The 13,926-nt window shown below is 47.3% G+C and overlaps 1 protein-coding gene across 3 annotated transcripts in view; it reads left to right on the forward strand.

The window, feature by feature from the left end:
* MPP7 (MAGUK p55 scaffold protein 7) overlaps positions 1-13,926 on the forward strand; it is a 534,209-nt gene that overhangs the window by 384,339 nt on the left and 135,944 nt on the right. For all 3 annotated transcript variants that reach the window (XM_075315522.1, XM_075315524.1, XM_075315523.1), the window contains exons 10-11: positions 3,324-3,398; positions 10,784-10,980. In XM_075315522.1, the coding sequence (XP_075171637.1) occupies positions 3,324-3,398; positions 10,784-10,980 (272 nt within the window). The remainder of the gene's footprint in view (positions 1-3,323; positions 3,399-10,783; positions 10,981-13,926) is intronic.

Below are 13,926 nucleotides of genomic sequence, written 5' to 3' on the forward strand. Positions count from 1 at the left end.
CCTTAGTCGGTGGCAGGCTCTCCCACTTTGGCGACGCTTGGTTAAAGCAAGTCTCTGATCAGTGGGTGAGAGACATCATATCTCACGGCTACAGGATAGAATTCTCTTCTAGCCCTCCAAACAGATTTTTTTTCTCTCAACTCCCCCCTGCTCCAAGGCCGCCGCCTTCTCGCAGGCCGTGGCGTCCTTGCAGGCAAACGGAGTGATTGTCCCAGTTCCCGCTCAGGAACGGTTCAGAGGTTTTTACACAAATCTCTTCCTAGTTCCAAAAAAGGACGGTACCTTCCAGCCCATCCTGGATCTCAAGCTTCTCAACAAGCATGTCCGGGTGTGGCATTTTCGCATGGAGTCTCTGCGATCAGTCATTGTCTCTATGACCCAAGGGGAGTTCCTGGCGTCCATCGACATCAGAGATGCCTATCTACATGTGCCAATCGCAGTGTCACATCAGCGTTGGTTATGTTTTGCGATAGGAGAGGATCATTTCCAATTTGTGGCTCTCCCCTTCGGGTTAGCCACGGCCCCTCGGGTATTCACCAAGGTCATGGCGGCAGTGATTGCGGTCCTGCACCTCCAGGGGTTAGCAGTGCTTCCTTATCTGGACGACCTTCTGGTCAAGGGTACATCCAGCGCAGACTGTCAGCGGAGTGTTTCGCTCACTCTCGCCACCCTAGCCCAATTCGGGTGGATTGTCAATCTTCCCAAATCCACTCTGACTCCGACCCAGAGTCTCACGTACCTAGGGATGCAGTTCGAGACTTTGCCGGCACTTGTGAAGTTGCCCTTAATCAAACAGCAGTCTCTCCGGCTAGCGGTGCGCTCTCTCCTGAGGCCCCGCCGTTATTCCCTCAGGCGCCTGATGCAGGTGCTGGGTCAAATGGTGGCCTCCATGGAGGCGGTTCCCTTTGCCCAGTTCCATCTGCGTCCTCTGCAGCTGGACATTCTCCGCTGTTGGGACAAGCGGCCTTCCTCCTTACAGAGGTTAGTGGCTCTGTCGCCACGGACCAGGACCTCTCTTCAGTGGTGGCTTCGACCCCTCTCCCTGTCCCAATTGCGCTCCTTCCTGGCTCCGTCCTGGGTGATTCTCACCATGGATGCCAGCCTATCCGGCTGGGGAGCGGTACATCGCCACCACAGAGCTCAGGGCACTTGGACTCTGTCCGAGTCAGCCCTTTCAATCAATGTGCTGGAAACCAGAGCTGTGCTTCTAGCTCTCCTAGCCTTTCACCACCTGTTGGCGGGCAGGCACATTCGAGTCCAGTCAGACAACGCGACAGTGGTTGCCTACATCAATCACCAAGGCGGGACACGCAGCCGCCTGGCAATGTTGGAAGTCCAACGCATTCTTCAATGGGCGGAGGACTCCAAGTCCACCATATCCGCAGTCCACATCCCTGGCGTAGAAAACTGGGAGGCAGATTATCTCAGCCGTCAATCCGTGGACGGTGGCGAGTGGTACCTGCACCCGGCAGTGTTTCAGTCAATCTGCCGCAAGTGGGGCACTCCGGACGTGGACCTAATGGCATCCCGTCACAACAACAAAGTTCCGGTTTACGTGGCTCGCTCCCACCTTCGCCGCGGACGCTCTGGTTCAAGACTGGTCCCAGTTTCGTCTGTCCTACGTGTTTCCCCCTCTAGCTCTCTTGCCCAGAGTCCTGCGCAAGATCAGAATGGAGGGCCCTCGAGTCATCCTCATTGCACCGGACTGGCCCAGGCGAGCTTGGTATCTGGACCTGCTCCAACTGTCCGTGGAGATGCCGTGGCATCTTCCGGACCGTCCAGACCTGCTCTCACAAGGTCCGTTTTTCCGCCCGAATTCTGCGGCACTCAAATTGACGGCGTGGCTCTTGAGTCCTGGATTTTGACGGCTTCTGGTATTCCTCCTGAAGTCATCTCCACTATGACTCGGGCCCGTAAGTCTTCCTCCGTCAAGATCTATCACAGGACTTGGAAAATTTTCCTGTCCTGGTGTCGCTCTTCCGGCCATTCTCCTTGGCCATTCTCGTTGCCGACCCTTCTGTCTTTTTTACACTCCGGTCTGCAGCTAGGACTGTCCCTCAACTCTCTCAAGGGACAAGTCTCAGCTCTATCAGTGCTGTTCCAGCGGCGTCTCGCCCGGCTGGCTCAGGTCCGCACCTTCATGCAAGGTGCGTCTCATTAGGGAGGTTTCTTTGTATCATCTTTCTCAAACGGTGGCCTTTCTAGTTACTATAACTTCTCTCAGGAGAGTCTCTGATTTGGCTGCGCTCTCCTCGGAGTTACCTTTTTTGGTTTTTCACCAAGACAAGGTAGTTCTCCGTCCGACCCTGGACTTTCTTCCTAAGGTGGTCTCTCCCTTCCACCTTAACCAGGATATTTCCTTGCCTTCCTTCTGTCCGGCCCCTGTTCATCGCTTTGAGAAAGCGCTGCATACTCTAGATCTGGTGCGTGCTCTCCGGATTTATGTGTCTCGCACCGCTGCGCTTAGGCGGTGGACCTCTCTTTTTGTGCTTACCACAGGGCGGCGCAAGGGTCTCTCTGCTTCTAAGCCGACCTTGGCCCGTTGGATTAGATCGACCATTTCGGTCGCCTACCAGAGTACTCAGGTGCCTCCCCCGCCGGGGATCAAAGCACACTCGACCAGAGCTGTCGGTGCCTCTTGGGCTTTTAGGCACCAGGCTACGGCTCAACAAGTCTGTCAGGCTGCCACTTGGACTAGCCTGCATACCTTTTCGAAGCACTACCAAGTGCATGCTCATGCTTCGGCAGATGCGAGCTTGGGCAGACGCATCCTTCAGGCGGCTGTCGCCCACTTGTGAAGTTAGGCTCCTCCTACTTCTTAGTTTTTCTGTTTATTCCCACCCAGCGACAGCTTTGGAACGTCCCATGGTCTGGGTCTCCCAAAGGAACGATAAAGAAAAAGAGAATTTTGTTACTTACCGTAAATTCTTTTTATATAGTTCCGTATTGGGAGACCCAGCTCCCTCCCTGTTGCCTGTTGGCAATTTTCTTGTTCCGTGTGTTATCACCGGCTGTTGTCGTGGACAGAGTCTCCGGTTGTTCCGGTTCTTACTCGGTTCTACTTGTGGGTGGCTATTCTCCTTCAGCTTTTGCACTAAACTGGCTAGGACTGGCTACCAGGGGGTGTATAAGCTCAGAGGGAGGAGCTACACTTTTAAGTGTAGTACTTTGTGTGTCCTCCGGAGGCAGAAGCTAAACACCCATGGTATGGGTCTCCCAATACGGAACTATAAGAAAAAGAATTTACGGTAAGTAACAAAATTCTCTTTTTTCCTGATACTTTACCCATATCTAACAACATTTATTATCTATGATTCTTACAGGCCCAGTCACAAGGGGCGATTACTTTTAAAATCATACCTAGTATCAAAGAAGAGTCACCAAACAATGATGGCAAGGTAATGTCTGCTTCTTATGTTACTGTAGCCACAATACTTCTTATTGGATTTGTTAATATTTTCAGACTTCTGAATATTTCCGGGGTGTACACATTCATGCCTGGTTAGTCAGTGCTTCCTATTATTTCTATCTGATACTGTTAATTTATGTTTATATCGGCTCGATTGGAGCCTACATCGTAGATGGTGTCAGATTTGATGGTTAGAATAGAACAAGACTCGGCACCATTCATCACGTCAAGACTATAAACATCATTGTGGAAGCCAGCATATGCTACTGCTAGCTATTGAGCCCGCTCTATCCCCGGGTATTCAGCATTTTAATTGGCACAGTTTTTATTTTATTGAAGCATTAGCTGAAAACAAGATGTATTTATTGTGCAAAAACTTCTCTTTAAACCACAATTTTTTTTTAAACCAAAATGTTTTTATTGAAGATTTTATACAATACATAAATCAGACAAAATCGGGGTCAATATAGCCCCAAAATCCCCATCCCTCCCTCCCCCCAAGTGAAAAGAAAATCAAAAAAATCACGTATTTGACTGTTCACCACGTATGATGAATAGATGTCGCAGTTCTCTTTAGAAAATACAATGTCCAAAGGTATACGAGAGGACCATAATCATCAACATTCTCATCCCGGCTAACATCATGTATGCCAAAAGTTAGATGAAAGCAAGCAATGAGTCCATAGAAGGAAGTTACAGTTCCCGCATCCATACAACATTTGTTATTTATACCATGACTTAAAACCAGCCCAATCGGAACCTAAATAAGTGCCTAGATGCCAGACCGGAGTCGTCTATCCACGGGGCCCAGATCTTTTCAAATTTGGCCATACAATTCCGTTTTAAATATATTCCCTTCTCCAGGTTTACCATCCAATTGATCTTGATAACAAATTCTGATGTGGTTGGAACTTGATCTGAAATCCAATATTGTGCTATTAATTTCCTTGCCATATATAACATACGGGCAACCGCCACTTTACCCTCCTCCTCCATCTTCAGGTCTTCGATATAACCCAGGATACATACAAAGGGGGTCCGGTCTGGCACCTATGTCAAACAAAAATTTTGGGGTACGATAGACTCGATGAATCACATACAGCTGAGACAGATCAGGTATTCTTTCAATATTTCCGCCCACTGATTGTCCTCAATAGGACCCAACTCTTGCTCCCATCTCCTTTTAGAATTCGGTGAATGATGCATTAATAGCCTGTCCAGTACTTCACCATACAATACAGATATCAAACCAGATGAACCACTTGACAAAGCTATTCTCTGAATTATTCTATTGCATTGGATCGCATGGCCTGCTATACTGACTTCAGCACGGTATGCATGTCTTAATTGAAGGTATTTATAGAACTCGCCATTCAAAAACCCAAACTCCAATTGTAACTTGGAGAACTCTTTAAAGCTATCCCCGTCCAGTAGCTGCGTGAGTCTGACCAACCCTCTCCCCCTCCAGCCTCCAAACCCCTCTAGTTTATTTAGGTTGGGCAGCCATGGGGTATCCCAGACAGAGGTAAACTGCGAAGGTCCCTTGATGTCCTGCATATCTTTAATTTTATCCCATAACTTATGTATCAACATAAGGGTAGGCGTAGTTTCCAGGGACAAGTGAAATCTACCTGATTCCAGGACCTCGTAAAGAGTAGTTGATTTGAAATGTTGCCTGCAATAAGACTCTTTGCGGGTCTCCCCCCTGAATCATCCCACCCTCAGATATGTTGCATTTGGGCGGCTGCAAAGTACGCCCATGGATTCGGCACTGAGAGTCCTCCTTTGCGTTTATTTCTCTGTAGCGTTTCTAATTTAATTCTTGGACTATGTCGTCCCCAAATCAGTTCCCTAAAAAGTGAATAAACTTTATAGAAATATCTCTGGGGTATCCAGTGTGGAGAATTATGTAGGACGTACAGCAGCTGAGGCATCCAAATCATTTTCACCAGGTTCGCCCGTCCCACCACCGACAGAGGTAGCCGGGTCCATATGTCAATTTTATCCTTAAATTTTTTAAGAATTGGAGTCAGATTTAGTTTAGTGTAATCATTCACTCTGGCGGTAACGTTAATTCCCAAGTATTTAAATTGCGAGGAGATCTGCAGTCCTGAGAGCATATCTAGGGATATTATTCAAGTTATCTACAGGGAGTAGCACAGACTTCCCCCAATTTATAGCTAGCCCAGAATAACTTCCAAACTGCTGAATCAACTCCATGGCCAATGGTAATGAGACCATTGCATCTGACAGGAAGAGGAGAGTATCATCCTCATATAGAGCCACTTTTTCCTCCCGATCCCCTCTTCTAAAGCCCGTTATATTTGGATGTCGGCGCAGAATCTCAGCCATGGGCTCTAAAGCCATTGCAAACAGAAGAGGTGAGAGAGGACACCCCTGACGAGTGCCCCTAGCCAAATTAAATGTTGGAGTAAGCCTGCCATTAACACGAATTCTGGCAGTGGGCCCGCCGTATAATAATTTTACCCAGGAGATAAAGTCCTCACCCAGCCCAAACTTACGAAGAACCGCCCACAAAAAGTTCCATTCAATAGAATCGAACGCTTTGGCTGCGTCTAGGGAGCAGATAACTCTGTCCCCCGGATTATCTACTGGAAGTTGTAAATTGAGGTGAAGGCGCTTAATGTTAACCGCTGTAGATCTAGAGGGCATAAAGCCGGCTAGGTCAGCATGAATCAGAGAGGAAATAACCTTGTTTAATCTAGATATCAATACCTTGGCTATGATTTTGATATCTGTGGTAAGGAGAGATATCGGTCTATATGAATCAGGAAGTAAGGGGTCCTTACCTGGTTTCAGTATGACCACCACGATGGCCTCCTGCATTGATGGAGGAAGGCTCAACCGCCCCTCGGAACGTATCCAGAAGCTGCGGCAATAGGATGTCCCCGAATTCTTTGTATATTTTTATGGGAAGACCATATATGAATCAATCTGGTCCTCATTATAGCTTAGTTTGGAAGTATCCGACTCACTGACCGCAGATCCCGTGGAATCCCTTACCACCCCAACAAAGGAATTTCCCTGCTGTGCCCTAGCTATTACAGCTAATAGATGCCCTGCCTTTTCCCCTCTTCAAAAAAATTTGTGCTGTGAGAACATCCGCCTATTCTTGGCCTTTTCCCTGAGGTGAATATCATATGACTTCTGGGGCTCCTTCTACTCCAACAGATTCTGAGTGGTTGCCGATTTTATGTACTGATGTTCCATAGACTGAACCCTGTCCCTAAGAAATACTCCAAACTGACGTGACCGGGTCTTACATCTGCTAATCCCCTGTATTAATGCCCCCCGCAAACAAGCCTTCATGGCATCCCATATAACATTTTGAGAAATATCCTCCTGGACATTTTCTTTAAAGTAATGGTTTAAGGTAATAGCAATAGGGTCAGCCTCAATAATTTGCAGCCAAAAAGGGTTCAGGGACCAGGTGGCAAGGGCCGGGTCAGGCTCAGGGAGAAGTCTGAGGCAGGTCACCATGGGCTCTAGGTAGGTAAGATACCGACTCCACTAGTGGCAACACTCCCGCAGACCCCAGTGTCATGTCAATTCTGGATAGGGTTTCATGTGACTTAGAGTAACAGGAAAATAGGCGAATCCCTGGGTGTCCAACCCTCCACACATCTGTCAGTGCCAGATCTTTTAGCGTCTCACCAAAACTTGAATTAAACCACAATTTTGGTGTAAACTCTGGTCATTCTTTGTTGGTGCACGATTTTGTGGGTCGGGCCTTCCTTATCTCTTCCTCCCCTGGCTGCTTTCCTCCCCATTATTTATTTAAATTTTACGCCACAGTCGCCACCATTATCCCTATGGCCGGCGTGTGCGCAGGGCTATGTTCACGTAATTGAATCATTCAATAAAATGGCACCGAAGTCAGTGTGTGCACATACGGTGATCTCCAGTGCCATTTTCTTGAAGACACTGTCTCTGCGATTATCATCTGAATTAAACTGGTGACTGGTGATATTCACAGAGACAGTTTTTTCAAGAAAATGGAGCTGGAGTTTGCAGTATGCGCACGTGCTGACTCTAGCGCCATTTTATTGAAAAATTCAACTAGAATGTGAACTTAGCATTGTGCATGCATCGGCCATCCCGGCTATGGACAGAAGGACACGATCAACATTACATTATTGGTTACACTTGATAAGGGTCAAGTTATCCATCGCAACCAATGAGAGCTCAGCTTTCACTTTACCTCAGCATCTTCAATGCTAAAAGCTGCACTCTGGTTTCTATAGGCAACCAGAACGATCTTACTGTGAGAAAATTGTCATAAATCAGGCCCCAGTTACTTCTGTAACAGTAGCTAACCTTTTTTTTTAAAAAATAAATAGGCCCTTTCGCCAATCTAATGGTTCGATCCTGGCTTTGGCCAATCTAAGGGGTACTTGGCACACTACGACATCGCAGCTGTGATGTCAGTGGGGTCAAATCGAAAGTGACGCACATCCGGCGTCGCTGTCGATATCGTAGTGTGTAAATCCTTTTTGATACGATTAACGAGCGCAAAAGCGTCGTAATCGTATCATCGGTGTAGGGTCCGACATTTCCATAATTTCCCTGCAGCGACGGTACGATGTTGTTCCTGATTCCTGCGGCAGCACACATCGCTGTGTGAGAAGCCACAGAAGCGAGGAACATCAGCTTACCTGCGTCACCGCGGCTCATGCCGGCTATGCGGAAGGAAGGAGGTGGGCGGGATGTTTACGTCCCGCTCATCTCCGCCCCTCCGCTTCAATTGGCCGCCTGCCGTGTGACGTCTCTGTGACGCCGCACGACCCACCCCCTTAGGAAGGAGGCGGTTCGCCGGCCAGAGCAACGTCGCAGGGCAGGTGAGTGCGTGTGACGCTGCCGTAGCAATAATGTTCGATACGGCAGCTATCGCAAGATATCGCTGCTGCGACGGGGGCGGGGACTATCACGCTCAGCATCGCAAGCATCAGCTTGCGATGTCGTAGTGTGCAAAGTACCCCTAAGAGTTTGATCCTGGCTTTTTTTCCAATCCAACAGTTTGATTCTGGCTTTGGCCAATCCAATGGTTCGATCCTGGCTTTGGCCAATCCAGTCGTTCGATCCTTGCTTTGGCCAATCCAATGGTTCGATCCTCGCTTTAGTGAATCAAAGGTTCGACCCTGGCTTTGGCCAATTCAACGGTTCAATCCTGGCTTTGGCCAATCCAATGGTTCAATCTTGGCTTTGGCCAATCCAATGGTTCGATCCTGGCTTTGGTCAAGCCAACGGGTTGATCCTGGCTTTGGCCAAACTGTTCGCTCCCGACTTCGGACAGAAGAACACGTTCAGCATTATATTGTGAATATGCAAATGAGGGTCGCTTGGCATTAGATATAAAAAATCTTATAAAAAAAAATGGGAACCACAATTCTGATGTGAACAGAGCCTTACAGTAATTATAGATATTTTTTCATCATTAAAGCCATAGAGTGATGGATTTAAAACTGATGGAAGCTCAATGGATTTGAGCAAAAGGATTTGTAGGACCCTGGTCTGGCGACCAAGTCTGTGGCAGTCACGTCATTGCTATGCTAAGTTATACAGCTGGCACTCAAATTCCAGCATACTGGACACCCTCTTGGGATTGTAAGACACCGTTACAATCATGTCTCTAGGCCTCAAGGATGCTAGTATTCGAGTGCCGGACGAGGAGGTTTGCACTGCTTACTACACTGCCATGGTGTACCATGGTGGACACAAGACCAAAATCTTGCAGATCTTTTTGCACGGCTCTAAAACTGATGGATCAGCTATTTTAGTGCAATAATTATGAAATTACCAAACCAAGCATGCACGGACAGCCAGATGGCGACTTGTGGCTGTCGGGAAATACTGGTACTTGTAGTTTTAAAAATGCTTGAAAGGTGAAGTATGCTGCAGTATCTATAATAGACGCCATAATAATGCCATGGATTCTGGAGGAAGTATTGGAATAGCCAAGAGAACACACGATGGAGACTTCAAAAACAGATGAGAATTATTTTTATTTTTTTTTATTGTAAAGTAAATGGATTATTATAAATGGAGTCTTCTGTTATTATGGAGTTCTGTTCAGATGTCAACTATTCATTTCTATTTTTCTAATCCAGCAAAGGAGCCAAACAGTGGATATTAAAATAAAAAATAAAATCTTTATATAGCGCTAACATATTCCGCAGCACTTTACATTCATCAGGAACACTGTCCCCATTGGGGCTCACAATCTAAAGTCCTTATCAGTATGTCTTTGGAGTGTGGGAGGAAACCCACGCAAACACAGGGAGAACATACAAACTCCTTGCAGATGGTGTCCTTGGTGGGATTTGAACCCAGGACCCCAGCGCTGCAAGACTGCAGTGCTAACCACTGAGCCACCGTGCCGCCCCATGTCAGGAAGCCCGATCAATCACATGATGCACACCACTGGCACTGGATAGACCGTATTGGCCTATAATGGGATCTGTTGGATGTCCATCATGGTGTTAAAATGATAGAATCTGTGCTGAATTCTCCAACTTAGATGTGAACACAGAGTTAAATTGGAGCTGTCATCAGAGTTCACAAAACAGACTGCATACATTAATAACTGGATCTCATATTTCTGAAGAGCCTGGTGTATTGACTGAAAAACCTCCTGAGAACGGCTGTATAATCCTATCCAGCTTAAGTTAAAATTCTCATTTGAAAGAGAACCGGTCATATAAAAATGCTATTAACCTGCAGGTATGGGGTTAATCTGCAGGTTAACAGTATTCTGAGGCTATGTGGTCACTGCACCGAGAGCCCTGCTGCCGGGAAGGAATGAACATTATTCCTCCCAGCAACCTCGAGCTTTCAGTCACAGGGTTGTTGTTGGCGTGGTTTAAGTCACCACTGAGTACATATAGAGTGGCTCTGTGCTGATGCAGTGCTGAGCCGGCTGTCAGTTAGTGCCGGGGAATGGTTACATCCTTTACTCACTATGCACAGAGCAGTGACTGAAACTATGCCGGCCATACCCCTGTGACTGAAAGCCCGAAGCTGCCAGGAGGAATAAAGTTAATTTTCTTTGGGCAACTCAGATCTCCTTGCGGAGGCCGAATGGCGTCAGAATGCTATCACCCTGCATGCACTTAATAATGTGACATTTGACAGATCCTTTTTTTAAAAAAAAAACAAAAAAAAAAAAACCTTGCGTAACTCTGTAAGATTAAATGAATGCTTTAGTTGCAGAATGTTTCTTACAAGTGCTCGGGGGAATACATGGCTGGTCATAAGAGCAACTGATGAATTCGTGATGAGATTTGTGATGTGCGGTTATCTTGGGCATCAGGTGTGCCATGTTTTATAACTCCGCTCGCCTCCCTTCTCTTGCAGATGTTTGTTAAAGCTCTCTTTGACTACTATCCTAATGAGGATAAAGCTATTCCTTGTAAAGAAGCCGGGCTGTCGTTCAGAAGGGGAGATATCCTTCAGATCATGTGCCAGGATGATGCAACTTGGTGGCAGGCCAAACACGAAGGTGATGCCAATCCCAGAGCCGGATTGATCCCTTCAAAACAATTCCAGGAGAGGTTAGCTATGAAGTTCACTTTTTTCCTCTCTTTCTCATGCTTTCTTCTGCATCAATTTGTCCTACTCTGAGACTCGGCTGCGTTTCACCACATAGACAGTATCTTTCCACCGTAGGTTCACAAGTATCAGGTGGTTGCGTTTCACCACATAGACAGTATCTCACCACCGTACATTCACAAGTATCAGGTGGCTGCGTTTCACCACATAGACAGTATCTTACCACCGTACATTCACAAGTATCAGGTGGTTGCGTTTCACCACATAGACAGTATCTTTCCACCATACATTCACAAGTATCAGGTGGTTACATTCACAAGTATCAGGTGGTTGCGTTTCACCACATAGACAGTATCTTTCCACCATACATTCACAAGTATCAGGTGGTTACATTCACAAGTATCAGGTGGCTGCGTTTCACCACATAGACAGTATCATTTCACCATACATTCACAAGTATCAGGTGGTTGCGTTTCACCACATAGACAGTTTCTTTCCACCGTACATTCACAAGTATCAGGTGGTTGCGTTTCACCACATAGACAGTATCTTACCACCGTACATTCACAAGTATCAGGCGGCTGCGTTTCACTACATAGACGGTATCTTACCATGGTACATTCAGAAGTATGAGGTGACTGCGTTTCACCACATAGACAGTATCTTATCACCATACAGTCACAAGTATCAGATGGCTGCGTTTCACAACATAGACAGTATCTTTCCATCATACAGTCACAAGTATGAGGTGACTGCGTTTCACCACATAGACAGTATCTTACCACTGTACATTCACAAGTATCAGGTGCTGCGTTTCACCACATAGACAGTATCTTACCATGGTACATTCACAAGTATCAGGCGGCTGCGTTTCACCACTTACCGTATTTTTCGGACCATAAGACGCACTTTTTTTTCCCCCAAATGTTGCGGGAAAGTGGGGGGTGCGTCTTATGGTCTGAATATAGGGCCGGGAATGAGGGTGCTATGGTGGCGCGGGTCATTGGGGGCACGAGCAGGCAGTAGCAGCGCCTGCCGTGACCACGTGGACCTGCTCATTTAATATGCACGCCCATCCTCCCACCCTTCTCTCAGCGCTGAAGCAGGCGCTGACAGGTGGGCGGGATGATGGGCGAGGGATAAACAGCCTGCCCGCATGATCACCCCTGGCAACTACAGCCTGGAGTGATGATGTGCGGCTGTATTCACTGCCCCCCGCACATCATCATCAGCGCGGGGTGCAGTGAATCAGTATATTCACCTGTCACCGTTCCCCTGCAGCACCGCGATCTGGCGGCCGCTGAGTGGAGCCGTCCCCGTTCCCCTGCAGCATTGCAATGTCCTCCTGTGCCAGCGGCGGCCACTGAGTGGAGACTAGCGGCGCGCACAGTGATGACATTATCACTGTGCGCACGTGTCCACACGCAGCCGCCGCTGGCACAGGAGGACATCGCAATGCTGCAGGGGAACGGGGATGGCTCCATTCAGCGGCGCTGCCACTGACACAGACGGGAAGAGGAGCGATGCTGCAGGGAGTGAGGTAAGGTGAGTTTGAACATTTTTTTTTTTTTTATGTGCCACAGGATGCGAGCCGTATACCAGGATGGGGGTGTATAGCACGATGGGGGCATATAGCAGGATGGGGGTATATTATGAGCAGGATGGGGATATATTATGAGCAGGATGGGGATATATTATGAGCAGGATGGGGATATATTATGAGCAGGATGGTGGGTATATTATGAGCAGGATGGGGGGTATATTATGAGCAGGATGGGGATATATTATGAGCAGGATGGGGGTTATATTATGAGCAGGATGGGGGTATATGAGCAGGATGGCGGTATATGAGCAGGATGGGGGTATATGAGCAAGATGGGGGTATATGAGCATAATGGAGGTATATGAGCAGGGTGGGGTAATATGAGCAGGATGGGGTATATAACAGGATGGTGGTATATGAGCAGGATGGGGGTGTACAGCAGGCTGGTGGTATATAGCAGGATGGGGGTATATAGCACGATGGGGTCATATGCCAGGATGGGTTACCGTATATAGCAGGATGGGGCCATATGCCAGGATGGGTTACCGTATATAGCAGGATGGGGCCATATGCCAGGATGGGGTATATAGCAGGATGAGGGACATATACTGTATATACAAGGCAGGAGGATCATTACCAGTCTGGGGTACCTTAGTAGAGAATTTGGAGACATTACCCCCATAACAGTGTCAGCAGCAGATCCTCGCTCCATAACAGTGTGTCATGACTCCCATTTTTTGCTTAGAATTTTATTTTCCTGCTCTAAAACCAGGGTGCGTCTTATGGTCCGGTGAGTCTTATAGTCCGAAAAATACGGTAGACAGTATCTTATCACCATACAGTCACAAGTATCAGGTGCTGTGTTTCACAACATAGACAGTATCTTACATCATTCATTCACAAGTATCAGGTGCTGCGTTTTACCACATAGACCGTATCTTGCCATTGTGCATTCACAAGTATCAAGCGGCTGCGTTTCACCACATAGACAGTATCTTACCACCATACAGTCACAAGTATGAGGTGGCTGCGTTTCACCACATAGACAGTATCTTACCATTGTGCATTCACAAGTATCAAGCGGCTGCGTTTCACCACATAGACAGTATCTTACCACCATACATTCACAAGTATGAGGTGGCTGCGTTTCACCACATAGACATTATCTTACCACCATACAGTCACAAGTATGAGGTGGCTGCGTTTCACCACATAGACAGTATCTTACCACCATACAGTCACAAGTATGAGGTGGCTGCGTTTCACCACATAGACAGTATCTTACCATTGTGCATTCACAAGTATCAAGCGGCTGCGTTTCACCACATAGACAGTATCTTACCACCATACATTCACAAGTATGAGGTGGCTGCGTTTCACCACATAGACAGTATCTTACCACCAT

This window comes from Anomaloglossus baeobatrachus, chromosome 6, assembly GCF_048569485.1.
Source record: "Anomaloglossus baeobatrachus isolate aAnoBae1 chromosome 6, aAnoBae1.hap1, whole genome shotgun sequence".
In the NCBI taxonomy this organism is placed as follows: domain Eukaryota; kingdom Metazoa; phylum Chordata; class Amphibia; order Anura; family Aromobatidae; genus Anomaloglossus; species Anomaloglossus baeobatrachus.